At 37.0% G+C, this 13,894-nt stretch overlaps 1 protein-coding gene across 1 annotated transcript; it reads left to right on the top strand.

The window, feature by feature from the left end:
- On the top strand, nucleotides 5,808–13,246 carry LOC18780732 (protein SCAR3). The gene is made up of 9 exons (XM_020561824.1): nucleotides 5,808–6,237; nucleotides 7,272–7,435; nucleotides 8,064–8,187; nucleotides 8,325–8,457; nucleotides 8,990–9,057; nucleotides 9,228–12,039; nucleotides 12,152–12,250; nucleotides 12,643–12,750; nucleotides 12,854–13,246. Exons 1-9 carry the CDS (start codon nucleotides 6,083–6,085, stop codon nucleotides 12,902–12,904), a joined length of 3,714 nt encoding a protein of 1,237 aa, XP_020417413.1. The 5' UTR covers nucleotides 5,808–6,082; the 3' UTR covers nucleotides 12,905–13,246.

Genomic DNA, 13,894 nt, shown 5'->3' with positions numbered 1-13,894 from the left:
ACTGGATTTACCATCCTTAGTCAACAGTAAATGCACTTAAGAAGCACAAGTAAGAGCTAGATCTAGTTTATTATTGTGAAAAATTATTACCACCATGATCCATGACATGATCCATGATCTATCTATTCACCCCACTAATAAAGTTATCCTATAATCACCAATAATATACGTACGTAATGCTTATTTTATTGGGGACACTGTTCTTTTACCTTGAAATTTGTGTAATTTTTCTCTTTGCTTTTACTTGGCAGTGTCAGTGTTAGCTGCCGGTGTCTCTATCTGGCTTCCTTTTTCAAGGTTTACTTGAATGGGCATAAAAAGGCCGTGGGAATATCACAGATATCCTTAAATCCTGCGTAGCAAATTTAAGCACTACTGTATGGTCAGGTGTCTGAGAAATGACAAATTTTCATGATCATCATGCATGTACGCTCGGAAAGTAAATCTGTCGATTTACCAAAAAACAAAACAAAGTAAACCTGTAAAGATCAGGTAACTTTTTTGATTTATTTACCGGTTCAGTTTGAAATGGTTTGAGTCTGAATCCTCCCTCTTCTTGAGGTACATCCAAGGATTTCTGCTTTTGTTGCGGTGAATTACACTACATGCATGAATCCAAAATTTCACTCATCAATTAGTCAATAACATATATATATATATATATATATATAAAACCCGTGTAGTTACAGTTACATAGTACATATACTTTTCTCTTTGGCCAAACCAATTACTCATAGGGCTTTAGTTTTTTATATTACAAATCACGAATATCTAGTGGCCATAATTTTGAAATTAACCTAGAAAAATTAGGGTGGAAAACGAGTGAGCTAGCAATGAACCGTTTACATCACGGAATTATAAATTTTCTATTTTCTTTTAATTATTAGAGTCCAATGCAGTATGTTAAGCGTGTTGTGAGACGTATGTTGAAGATCCTTAAATAAAATGAGTTGTCTTAGAGAAATTATATGGGGAAGAAAAAGAAGAATTGTTTTACAATGATGATATGCATAGATCAAGAGTAAAGAATACGAAACACTGAAAAGAGGGGGTGACGTAAATTTTGGAGACATCTTTGAGAGATGGGTCCAGCCCTCAGTTTATGTTCCTAAATGCCTTATAAATCATAATGCTGTTTGGAGTTTGGGCACCGGCTTTATTGGTACAACTTGTTTGCTATTAAACTGTGTGTATCTTCTTATTAAGACTGCCCTTGTGTTTTATATATTTTTTGTTCGGATGGAAGAAGAAAAGTGTGTTTTAACCAATAATAATTTATGAGTCTCTTCATTTTCCTTTTGGAATAAGCATATATAGGTGGATTTTGATTTTTGTCAATAATGCATAGAATATGGTGGACTGTCACATTCAGCAATATGAACTTAATAAAAAAAGTTTACACCCAAAGTATCGTCTTGCTATTCAAATAAGAAACAAATTATATATTTGGACAAGATGTCTCACCATGGTCATGATGATGATGAGTGTCAAATTTTTTTAAAGGAAAATATTTGCCTCCTTTCTTCTTCGAAGTAGAAATGCTTATTTTTTCGTCAATCATATTTTGACATGTATGTAGAGATTTTTCTTTGTGTGTTTTTAATGAATTATTGTTGTATGTGTGTCAAATTATGATTTACATGAAGTAAGAATGTCTCATTCTAAAAAAGAGGAAAGCAGTGTCCTTTTTTAAATACTCCCGACACATTATATTGATGGTTGTTAAAAGTGTGTCCCAACGCGGACTATCGTGTTCTCACCTACAAAAAGTATATAGATTCGCTCTAGTTGTCTTGTTTTACTTGAATTTTAATGCAATATCTTTTTTCCTACTTTTTTACTTGAATGGACATAAGTGGAAACGCACATACACACACAAATAACATGAAAACTTAACCCAAGAACACTCTTGGAAGCGACCTATAGATTGAATTTATGACACATACATACCTACCTACCGATTGAATTTGACCTAACAGTAAAGAATATATAAATATTCGTCCTTGTTTTATTTTTGCATCTGTAATAAATAGAAACAATTGAAACACCAAACTGCCTGCGTGGGGATATATATCATATTTGCTTGATACTCGATGAACTTTTTCTTTTCGGGTCTGACATGAATTATCAAAACCTTTATGGTGCTTTCAGCTCTTTTTGGGCAAAGATGGTGGAGTACTAAAGGCAAACAAAACTTTCTCGGCAACCAACAATTTACATATCTACATGCAATGCAACACTTACTATTTTTATCTTTAGGGATTTCGTGTTCACAGGTTACACGCTCTTCCAAATATTTTCCTAAACCGTAAATATGCTTGCTTCAGTGCGCTTTACACACATAAATATTCATTTTAAATAACTCGTATTGCTTGGTGGGCTCACTCAGACAATCATTCATTCTATATGTATATATATTGTCGAAATTGAAAAAACTTATGTACTATCATACTAGTCGCTAATTGGTGTGGTCAGAGATTCGAAATTGTAATTAATCAGAAAAATATACGAAAAGTTTGAGGATCTCGGATTCAAAAATCCCCTTGCGTAATTTCCAGGTGTTGCAAGAACATGTCCCTCGCTAGCATAGCTCGATTCCTTGAACGTCCAAAAGAACTTGCTGTTGATCTGCTATGAAAATATCTAATATGACATGATTTTGTTTTTATTGAAGAAGCCCTTTCCATTCTGAATCAATAAAATTTTGATATCTCTAAAAGACAAAAATGTTCAATCAACTGCGCAGAGTTTGGTGAATGACAAGGCATAAGTTTTGGAATCCATATATATATATATATATATATATATATATATATATATATATATATATATCTTTCAACCTTCTTTTCCGTTGTGAATAATTTGGTTTATCTTTAGTCTTTTCAGGTCAAAGTAATTCATTCTGAGGATGAAGATTTAAAGGTTCATCTTTTGTACATTTTACCAAACATAACAAATTTTGTCTCATATGTTGTGATCAATGACCAAACAGCATCAAAGTGACAAACTTTTCTTGTGCTCCAATCCATATGATTAACATCGTTTGATTAAGTTTTAATTTGGAATTAGTTCAAGGAAAAACACTTGCGATGCGACCACACACTAAATATGATGGGATGACCATATATATATATATATATAATTATATTATAAGTAAGAAAATAATGAGAAGATCTTGTGTGGGACAGCCGGTATATAACTTTTGTGGTATATTATTCCGTCACCCAACGTGGACAATGGGTCCAAGTGTTTGCTTATTAAAGAAGTATCAACACTTTCCACTACTGTAAATTGTAAATTTCCATAGCCACCACCAACACAAGAATCTAAGTTTACAGTACTCTCTTTCGCTCTCGTCAACTCACTTACTTAGAGAAGAAAGTATGAGTAATTATAGTATGGTATTGAAGTACGGTTGCGTGGTATATGTTTAACGCTGAGTTGAATCAAAACTTTGTTCGTTAGTTTTTGTTTCTAAATTTGCGGTAGAATAATAAAACTTGTGTGATGTATAGTGAGGGCAGGAGCAGGGCCACTTTAAGGGCATTGTGCAGTGCTTAGTCATTCAAATAGAAAAAGGAAACTTATGCGTATTGCACTGAATCTCAGTTTGCTTGCTTTATAAGACCAAAAATCAACTTAGCTATGTAGCGTAGATGCTGGCTGCTTCACTCACTCACTCACTCACTCACACTGCTCAAAAATAGAGGTTTTGTTTCGTTTGCTGCCATTTGCCACGAATTATTACATCGCTTTTAATCTCCCATTAGCATGGACACGTGACTGGCCCCATTTCCTTGTCCAATTGTCTCCGAACACATCTTCTAGTCAAGTCAAAACCCTAGATATTTAAGTTCGGCCTCCCAATTTCCTCATTGCCTGGTTGCTTCCCACTCGACCCAAATGATTTTGGGTTATTTTAGGCCTACCCAAATGATTTTGGGCTATTTTGAGCCGACCCGAGTTGAGTTCAGGTTCGGTAGTATCAGTATGAGTGGCCCAATAAGAACTTTAGGCTTTGGGCTTGCAACTGGTGCAATTTGGAAGAAAAACTTGATCAGTATGGTATGGCCATGCATGTGAGCAGGGCATCTTTACACTGCTAATACACGTGTGTATGTATATATATATATATATACTACCAGTCTGCAATCTGCAGTGTATGCATGTTGAATGCTGACAAGAGCTTAGTTATTGAAATGAAATTAGATTGGCACCAGCCTGTCCCAGGACAACCACCTTGACCTTGCTATGCTGGTACCGAAATTGATAGAAATTAATTAAATTAAAAACACTCAAGAGAGAGAGAGAGAGAGAGAGAGAGAGAGAGAGAGAGAGAGAGAGAGTTAGTTTAATTAGGTGATGAAGATCAAATCAGAAATTGAAAGCTATTCAATGCAGAGTGCCTTTATTTTATGGTGTGGGGGCAAGTCCTTCTTAACTATATGGTCCCATATGAACTAGGACCATCGAGTTTCAAATTTCATCTCTATTGCCTTGGGTCTGCACACACGTACGAGGAAATTAAATAAGGGGGGTCACCTCCTTCCTTTCCTTCCTCGTGTATTCTTTTATTATTTTTTATGATATTTGTAGTGAAATATGATCATGTATTTGGATTATCAACGTTATCTTATCCTTGTAAGTTGTAATAAGAAATTAATTATGATTACCAACGGCTCTAATCATGCACTATAATATATGCCTGCTTTTCTTTCTTTCGTTTTTAGTTATGCAAAGATATACATATGCCTTAAGAGAATAGCAGCATGTTTGGACCCAATCATATACTTGGTCTGCCACGCTGCTCGTGCTATCTAGCTTTGTACCCGAACAGTGGCGAATGTCGATGGTGGTAGTGCCCGGGGCGGTAACGTGGAAGCCCCGCCACGAAGCCGCTGCTGTCGTTGGTGGCTGTGCCGTGGTTTTATACTTGGACTCGGTTTCATAACTTCCACACTAGAATAATGTTTAAAAGTAATAATAAACACTGATTTTTTAATAATAAAAATCTCAGATTTGCATTATTATTTTTGGGGTGAAGTGAAAGCTAACTAAGATTCTGGATTGCTAATTGAAGGTCAATTGCACACCAAATTTCAGTTGAGATGAGTCAACCCCACTGACTGACAGAAGATGGGGACTTTAACGTTTGTTATGCGTACGTTCATATATTTTTATTTGGACAAGAATCTTGGTGAGGCAATGTCCAAATCTTTAATAAGCAATTATTAAGCGCACCATTCATTTTCTAGGATAACAAGGACAAAGGGTTAGGTCGATCTCAAGCAATAAACAAAAGGGAAAAATAATAATTTGCGTAAAGACTTATTTTTGATTTAAGCAGTATTAGAAAAATAAAGATTTGAATACGCGACCTTGTGTATACAAGAAATTACTCATAATTATTTGAATTACAAGTCGATTTCATAATTATTTTGTGGAATAGTACAGCTTTTCAGATAGCTTATCATAAAATCATAATTTGCCGCCCATTTAATGAACATTTAGAAATATCACTGTCCTTGATATATCTATGGCAACCTCCGATCACACAATTTTGTTGTCGAAATTGAAGAAGATACAAAAACCTGAAGAACCTCGAAATTCCAATTTTGCCCAGAAATTTTAAAACCCACCAAAAACTCTCTGAAGTCATGACCACCACGTTCCCCTACTCTACCGTCCCTTCTCCTGGGACACGCAAGTCATTGTAGTAAAACCCAAGGGCAGTCCAGGTAATTTGACCATCTTCAAACACAATGATTTCTATATTGTAGGCTTGTAGCAAAGAATGGCTTGCAGAGTTGGCAATGTCCCCTTTCTCTTTCCCATCCAAACGACACAAAAACACTCGCACACACACAGCACAGTCCCTCTCGGCAGTTAAGCTGCTCCAATCTCCCCACCTACTCTCTCTCTCTTCCATTCTCTTCATTTATTCATTTTCATTCCTTCATTCTCTTCATTGTATTGTATGTTGTTGAAGGTTAAAGCTTGAAGCTTTGTTTGTGTGATATGAAAACAATTTCTCAGAAGCTGAGAGAAAGCTAGAGAAAATCAGCTCAGAGTGTACTGAAAGATGCCTCTGGTGAGGTTTCAGGTGAGGAACGAGTTCAGCCTGGGCCAGCCTCAGCTGTACAAAGAGGTGAACAGAGAAGATCCCAAAGCTGTGCTCGATGGGGTGGCCGTTGCTGGCCTCGTTGGGATCTTGCGCCAATTGGGCGATCTTGCTGAGTATGTTGCCCTTTCTTTTTTTGCTCCTTTTCACTCACGCAGTTCATTTCTTACTACCCTTTTGCGTTCTATTCTATTTTTGTGTCCATTGCTCTATCTGGGTTCAGCTCATTCACTCTTCATTTTATTGTTTACTACTTTTGGGGTTGCAGTTCTGTTGTAGAAGTGAATAAAATTTGGTCATTTCTGTGATTAGGCAATTGGTTTTCCGTAATGATCATTATTTCTTAAATAGATGACAAATTATTGGTAATTTCATTTTTTCTTTTTCTACTAAACGTTGTGATTATAAGTTGAAGATAGGTGTTCTTTTGGTGCTGTTTATTTCATGATGCCTCACAGCGGTATAGGGAGATTTGGTGTATGCAATATCACTTTCCCAAGGCTTTTGACATTAATTATTGAGAAAGCTCTGGATCCTCAAGTCTTTCTAGGTTTCTGTGATTATGGTGTTTATATCATAGCAAAATGAGGTAGCCTTGTGCTGCAGCTACTCAGTTGTTGGTATAATGTAAGCATTTATAATGGTCAATCAGCCTCAATTACCTGTTGCAAACGACCTTTACTATTGTGGCCATTTTGGGCCCACTTGGATGCTGCAAAATTGTTCTATATCATTTAGATTAGTGGACTGATATTTCAGTTTCTTTTCAAATGAAAATGGCACTAAGAAACTGCAATAAAATCTCACTATACGAAGAGATGTCTTATGTTTAAGTAGCATTGACAACTTGACTGAAGAAGTTTTAACCTTAGTGTAACCCCCCTAAGATAAAAGTAGTTGAAAGTTTGTGGTTGGCTGGAGATTCCTGTCTCCTGTTCCTAGTGGAAGCTCCTCAAGTAGGGTGGAATGCCAAAATGTGAATTTTGGATATCTGATATAGGCGATCAAGTCTGAAATGTAGAGCGCAACAAGCATAGTGATTATGGGTTTATCACAATTCTTAAATGCATAAACGGTTCGAATGTAGGTTAACAATTTTTTTGTATATTCTAAGTTATATACTAACTCAGAAAGTATCTGTAACATGTAGGTTTGCAGCGGAAGTTTTTCATGGCTTGCAAGAGCAAGTGATGACTACAGCTTCTAGAAGCCAAAAACTGATGGTTCGTGTGCAACACATTGAAGCTGCACTTCCTCCCCTTGAGAAGGCTGTACTTGCTCAAACAAGCCACATACATTTTGCTTACACCTCTGGTATGGATTTTGTTCCTCACCTTGATGGCTGTACATCATATGCCAGTTATTGACAACTCGTATCAACAGACTTCGTTCTCTCTAGTGCAAACTGCTCTTCATTTTGTTTAATAAATGCGTCAGGTTCTCATAAAGTTTATACTGATGATGGGAATATAATGTATAATGTATGATGTAAAAATTGTATCTTTGGTCAGTTTAATTTAGTGAGCTATTTAAGAAACAGATATTGAAGCCTAAAATAATCCTTGAAGGAAAGTCTAGGAAGATAGCATTTAGTGCAAGTATTCTTTTTATTGTCTTCAATGCCTTGTAAATGAGAGGACTCGGGTTATCTTTTCCATATAAAGTTGATTTAATTAATCTTATATTAAAGTATTAAAAAAAATCTTATATGAAAAATATCTGGGAAACCTTGGAGAACATTACTTACTGACCATAGAGGCAATCTAAATATATTCATAAAACCATGGAACAGCATTCTGTAGACTGTTAATTGTGAAGGGCTTACTATAGTACAAACCTTTCATGATTGCGGAGATAAAATTTTTATATACTCCTATATCCCATTGGTGCCACATCATTATCCTGATAATCAAATCATTAATAGAAAGCAGTTTCTTTGCAGGTTTAGAGTGGCATCCTCGTATTCGAAATGAGAAAAATCATTTCATCTACAATGACTTGCCGCGTTTTATTATGGATTCATATGAAGAATGTCAGGATCCCCCACGTTTGCACTTGCTTGACAAGTATAATCTAAATCTTTCCTTTACCTTAATTGGCTTTCATGTTTATATTTTTTCTTACCTTAATTGGCTAACAAGTTGTGAAGTTTTACTTTCTAGCATAATTGTTAAATGATGGAATCTTTTCCTTTAACATTCAGGTTTGATACCGGCGGCCCAGGATCTTGTTTAAAGAGATATTCAGATCCAACCTTTTTCAAAAAAGCATCAGCTAACCCTGATGAAGCAAATGTTGAACAAGTCCGAAGATCTAGGAAGGGTCAAAGAAGCAAGGTATGCACCTACATTTTGAAGAAACACAGTGAGTTAATGTTAACCATTATCAGTAGAGGATATATAATAGTGTACTCAAAGAATGCCAATTAAGCACAAGTTGCAACCTATTGCCAACCCATCCTGACCCAGCTTTTGTTAGGTTGGGTTTTGGGTTGTGAAAAGTCACAACCTAGTAACTTCAGGTCGGTACTTAATCCACTGCAACCCTTTCCTGCCCCTAGACATTAGTGCTTCATTCCAAGCAGCAAATCTGTATGTCTCACTTGAACCAATTTTCTTTGTGCCTTCATGTGCAATATTGTGGATGAATTTGGCTCCAAAGTTTTCTTAAGGAAGGTAGATGCAGGCATATAAGATTCATTGATAAGATCATGAAGTACAATGAACTCTCACATCAATTTCTTCTTGACAAGAGCTTGTTTTTCTGCTATCTGTTTTTATGCAATATCTTATTGGATTATCAATCTTTTAAGTACCTCAACGGTTCTGTCACTTGGAGTTGTCTGATTAAAAATGTTGAAATGGACAGAAGAAAAGAGGATCACAACGAAATGGAGATGTATTACGTGGTGCATCAGTATCAAATCGCAGCAGCAGGTATCCTATATGTCAATACACACACATACATATACATAGAGGCATTCTCTGGTACAGTCAACCGCATCAGAGAAAGATCTTACATGCACATATGCATAATATATACGTGACTTATGGCTCCCAGTTTTGACTAAAGGGAACTAAAAAACTTAAGATATCTGACTATGCAGAATGCAATATATTCCTCCTATTGCAAATGGGCGAAGCTCGTCTTCTCCAACTGCCTCCACAGCCGACATGGCATTAAAATCTGACCTGGGGGACAATTCCATTTCTTTTGATTCAAAAACTGAGTCAGAATATATTGAGTATGCTGCCCATCCAAGTTCCTCCCTACTAGCTGAAGAACAAGAATCCAAGGAATCGCCTTCTTCTAAATCGGTGCAAAATGATGCTCTTAATTCTGTTTTGCCTGATGATCAAACTGGATTTGTAGATAACTCTCCTGGAAGTTCATTACAGGACCAAGTTACCTCTGGTTCATCTGGTGTTAACTGGGATGAGAAGGTAGAAATAGTGGATCCTAAAGGTCAACAGAATTGTATAGATGAAACTACAGAGATGCTCCTGACAGAGGATGACTTGGATGCAAATGAAGGGGGAGCTGGTAGCTTTAGAATTGTTGAGCAAATGGATGTCCTCTTTGATGATGAAAACATTCTGGAACCAAGCAGGAACCAGATTGATGAAATTGAAAGTGAACCAGACAATTTCATGGATGCACTTAACACCATTGAATCAGAATCTGAAAACGATCTTGATTGTCAAACCAAACGGGAAGTGGAGCGTTTTGCTTCTGTTGTCAACAATAAAGGACCAGATGGAGTGCATGAGATTACCATGGATTGTTCGGATCATCAAACTCCAACTTTAGAATCTCATACTGCAACATCTTACGTTTCCTCAGAAGAAGAAACGCCGACAGATCTATCAAACTCAACCTCACCAGAGTGTCCCGCCCATAAACATATGCCTCAAATAGCTACAGAACTGTCTAATTCAGACCACATTGTAGAAACAAATAGGACTGACATTTTTGATTGTTCAAGGTTCGAATCTGTTAGTGGTGATTCCACATCCTCTGGCTCTGGAACTACTAATGCGCAGGATAAGACCATAAGCAGTTTGTGTGAGGCTCCACAATCTCCTGCTGACGTTTCAAGGAATAATTCAACATCCTTTGGCTCTGGAACTACAAATGAGCAGGATAATCTCATAAGCAGTTTATGTGAGGCTCAAGAATCTCCTGCTGACATTTCCAGGAATAATACAACATCCTTTGGCTCTGGAACTACTAATGAGCAGGATAAGATCATAAGCAGTTTATGTGAGGCTCAAGAATCTCCTGCTGACATTTGCAGGAATAATACAACATCCTGTGGCTCTGGAATTTCTAATGCGAAGGATAAGATCATAAGCGGTTTATGTGAGTCTCAAGAATCTCTTGGTGACATCTCCAGGAATAATTCAACATCCTGTGGTTCTGGAACTGCTAATGCAAAGGATAAGATCATAAGCGGTTTATGCGAGTCTCAAGAATCTCTTGCTGACATTTCCAGGACTAATTCAATAAATTTCTGGACTAATGGAGGCCTGTTAGGACTTCAGCCATCAAAGCCTCCTGATTTTACCATGTCCAGTCCTATAACTCAAGATTCTGCTTACAGAAGCACCGAGACAGTTGGTGTCTCAAATCATGCTTACACGCTTATAGCTGATGAGCATGAAGCTGAGAATGCTGGCTGCAAGGAAATGAGCTCTGATTATCAAGAAGATGGTATCTCTCCCAAGGAAATATCCAAGGGATTTTCATCCACTGAATTGTATCCAAAGCTTGGAAATATTGGTGACTCTCCTAAGAGTAATGTATTTAGCCATTGCATGGAGGATGGTTTGAAAAAAACCAATACGATGGAACCTGGAACTCTGTTGCCAGTTGCTCCATGTCGTAAATCCACTTCCAATGAAGCGAATCAGGAGAATGATGAAAACTCTTCTCTGGTTTTTGGGCTTGGCCGTAGGTTACTTGTGAATGGTTTTGGTAGAAAAGTTCCACATTCGCACGATGAAAAATCTGAGCCTGCTAGTTATTCAAATGCTGGTGTTTTGGACCAGAGAAATGAGCACCACAGAGTAGAGCACCAAGCATTTCCCGACACATCCTTCAAAGAGAATTTTGAGCATGGATTTGCTGTTGAATCACCTCCTTCTTCACCACCACTTGAACATATGAAAATATCTTTCCATCCCATGAATGGCATTGAAACTTCCATACTCAAATTGAAATTATCTGATGGGAGTCAAAGCCATGGAAGTGTAAAAGAAATGTTTCAGTCATTTCAGTTGGTCCCAGAGCCTTCTATTCCTCTGCATGAATTTGGTTCTGATTCTGATGATGACACATTCTGTAGATCATCTCCATATATATCAGATGATTGTCTAAGCCATCTCTCTGAGTCGAATTCTGAACAATGGGAATCTAGTGAAAATCTAGAATGCAAGAACCATGACCTATACGATGCTTTGTGTGGAATCGCATCAGCTGAACGTATATCCACCTCTCTGGAAGTAGGGGGAATATCCCACAATGCCACTTATGGAGATGGTGGAATTCAAAGTGTGCACACTGATAATGGTCTGGAACATTCTCTCTCCGATCCTTTACTTGATCTTCCAAGTTTAGATGCTTTGGAACCCGTACTTCAGCAAGAAGCAAAGGATGATTCAGTTCCTAAGGATCTTCATGGTTTGAAATGTTCGGGGGATTCTACACCAGGACCACCACCTCTCCCTCCAGTGGAATGGCGTGTTTCAAAACCTACCTTAAATGTAACAGACGAAAAACAAGATGTATCTGAAGGTTTTAAACATGTATTCGACACACAGATTTTGGGGCCTCTCACCCTCCAGCAACCTAAGCCAGCCCCAGCACAGCAACAACAAATAAATGAGGAGTCCATTTCTATTAAACCGAAATGCAAGGTATCATGTCATGCAATTTAATCCTGTTTTTAAGGCATGAAAGGTATTCAAATAAAAATAGTGGGAAGTCAAAACTGTGGAAGAACGTTTTATCAAATTTTTCTTGCTGCAGGAGGACCAGCACGTGAATGGACAGAAAGAAGCTGATCAGGCTCTAAATGGCAAAGGGATAGACGAAAAGGAAGATTTTCTACAACAAATCAGAGCAAAGGTGAGTGACCATTTTTTCTTGTCATATGGCTTGCTTCCCAAAACCCTAAAAGCCACTTTGTCTATGTATTGAAGTGTTTCATATTCATACGTAAAATGTGCCAAATGGAGATTTTTCTAATCTCTTCTGCTTTTTGTAAATTGAAAATAAAATCAGTTTTTTTCAAAATAGACATCTACTATAGTGGATCCACATAATCTCTATTTACTTAGAGCATGTCTATGATTGGTTATGTTTATAAGTATCTTGATAGATTGATTTTATCTTGTAATAAAGCTTGTCTTTCAATCAGTGCTTTCACTTTTCTAATCACTAAATGTTTAGTCTGTGATTAGGGTACAGTAAGTAACAAAGTTATCGCTCTCTGCTTATTTGTTGTTATGTCCTTCCAGTCATTCAACCTGAGACGCACAGTACCAGCAAAGCCAACCATCACACCGGTATCTGCTACCAACGTCAAAGTAACTGCAATTTTGGAGAAAGCCAACGCCATTCGCCAGGTTCCCCATTGTCCTCTATTCCTTTTTCTTTCGTTTTCCTTTTGTTCATTTGTGTATAAGTATCACGATACAATCAAATTGACAATTTAGAAAAACTTGTCAGGCTGTTGGGAGTGATGAAGGGGAAGACGACGATACATGGAGTGATGCTTGATTTGGCCATGGTTATGCCAGCCCATGAGAAACAATCCTCTTGCTGGTTGGAGTTCACAAAGTTGGCCAAGGCTGTGTTATATATGTATATGTGATTAATTTCAGTTTCTTTCTGTAATTAAGTGTAGGGGCTAATCTTGTATCGATCCATTGCAGTAATTTTGATTGATTCCTTTTAGGTAGAAAGATGAGATAAATTGTCAGGTTGAGCATGATCTACATATTTGAGGCAATCATTTATACAAAAAAATGCCATAATATGCCTCAATATATATATATTTGTTGTTCCTTGAACACTCGTTTATAGATCTATTCTTTTTGCACCGCAAGTTTGCTGTACTGATTCATTTTGTATCCGTATGCCGATGCTTTTCATAATTGAGATTAATGAAGCTTAAGCAGACCATTTATTGGAATCTGTCAATCGATTATTTTTATTTCCATATATCCGTTAGTTCCCTGCCATACGTTAGTCCATCAAATTGGATCGAGTCATTTGCTTCACAACCAAGAATCATGGAGAAAATAGCCGTGGTATGAATTAAGAATGTCTAAGATAAGTTGACCAAAGTAGATGCGGGGGTTTGTTGGTTAAAGTAGTGAGTCCGTCTCTTGCATTGAAGATCGAATTCCCGTAAAAAAAAAAAAGGCAAATCCCAAAGCCTCGAGTTTTAAGATGGAAACTATTAGCTATGCAGCTTAATTAAGTAAACCTGTAAACGGGTTGAATATGGATCGAATTAGGTTGGATTAGTTTGTAGGCTACAAGACTAATTAAGTTGAAATAAAAACAGAAACGTGAAAAGTACGAGTATTTTAATACATATACAAAAATGAGTACATGCAGATGCAGTGAGAAAAACTCTCTGTAAAATTCCTGTCGTATTCAAATTGAACAACATTATTGCGTTTCCAATTCATCACACTTCAGCAGAAGACTTTATCAATATCTCCTTTCTTCATCTTCTTCTTGTTTTTTTTTTTTTCCAGA

This window comes from Prunus persica, chromosome G4, assembly GCF_000346465.2.
Source record: "Prunus persica cultivar Lovell chromosome G4, Prunus_persica_NCBIv2, whole genome shotgun sequence".
Lineage (NCBI taxonomy): Eukaryota > Viridiplantae > Streptophyta > Magnoliopsida > Rosales > Rosaceae > Prunus > Prunus persica.
Note: the sequence above shows the minus strand (reverse complement) of the source record. Positions and strands in the feature narration are given on the sequence as shown.

Coding starts and splice junctions, on each gene's coding strand:
- LOC18780732 (XM_020561824.1), top strand. CDS start 6,083: ATGCCTCTGGTGAGGTTTCAGGTGAGGAACGAGTTCAGCCTGGGCCAG. Junction 8,458..8,989: donor GGAAGGGTCAAAGAAGCAAG/GTATGCACCTAC, acceptor TGAAATGGACAG/AAGAAAAGAGGATCACAACG. Junction 12,751..12,853: donor AAGCCAACGCCATTCGCCAG/GTTCCCCATTGT, acceptor AAAACTTGTCAG/GCTGTTGGGAGTGATGAAGG.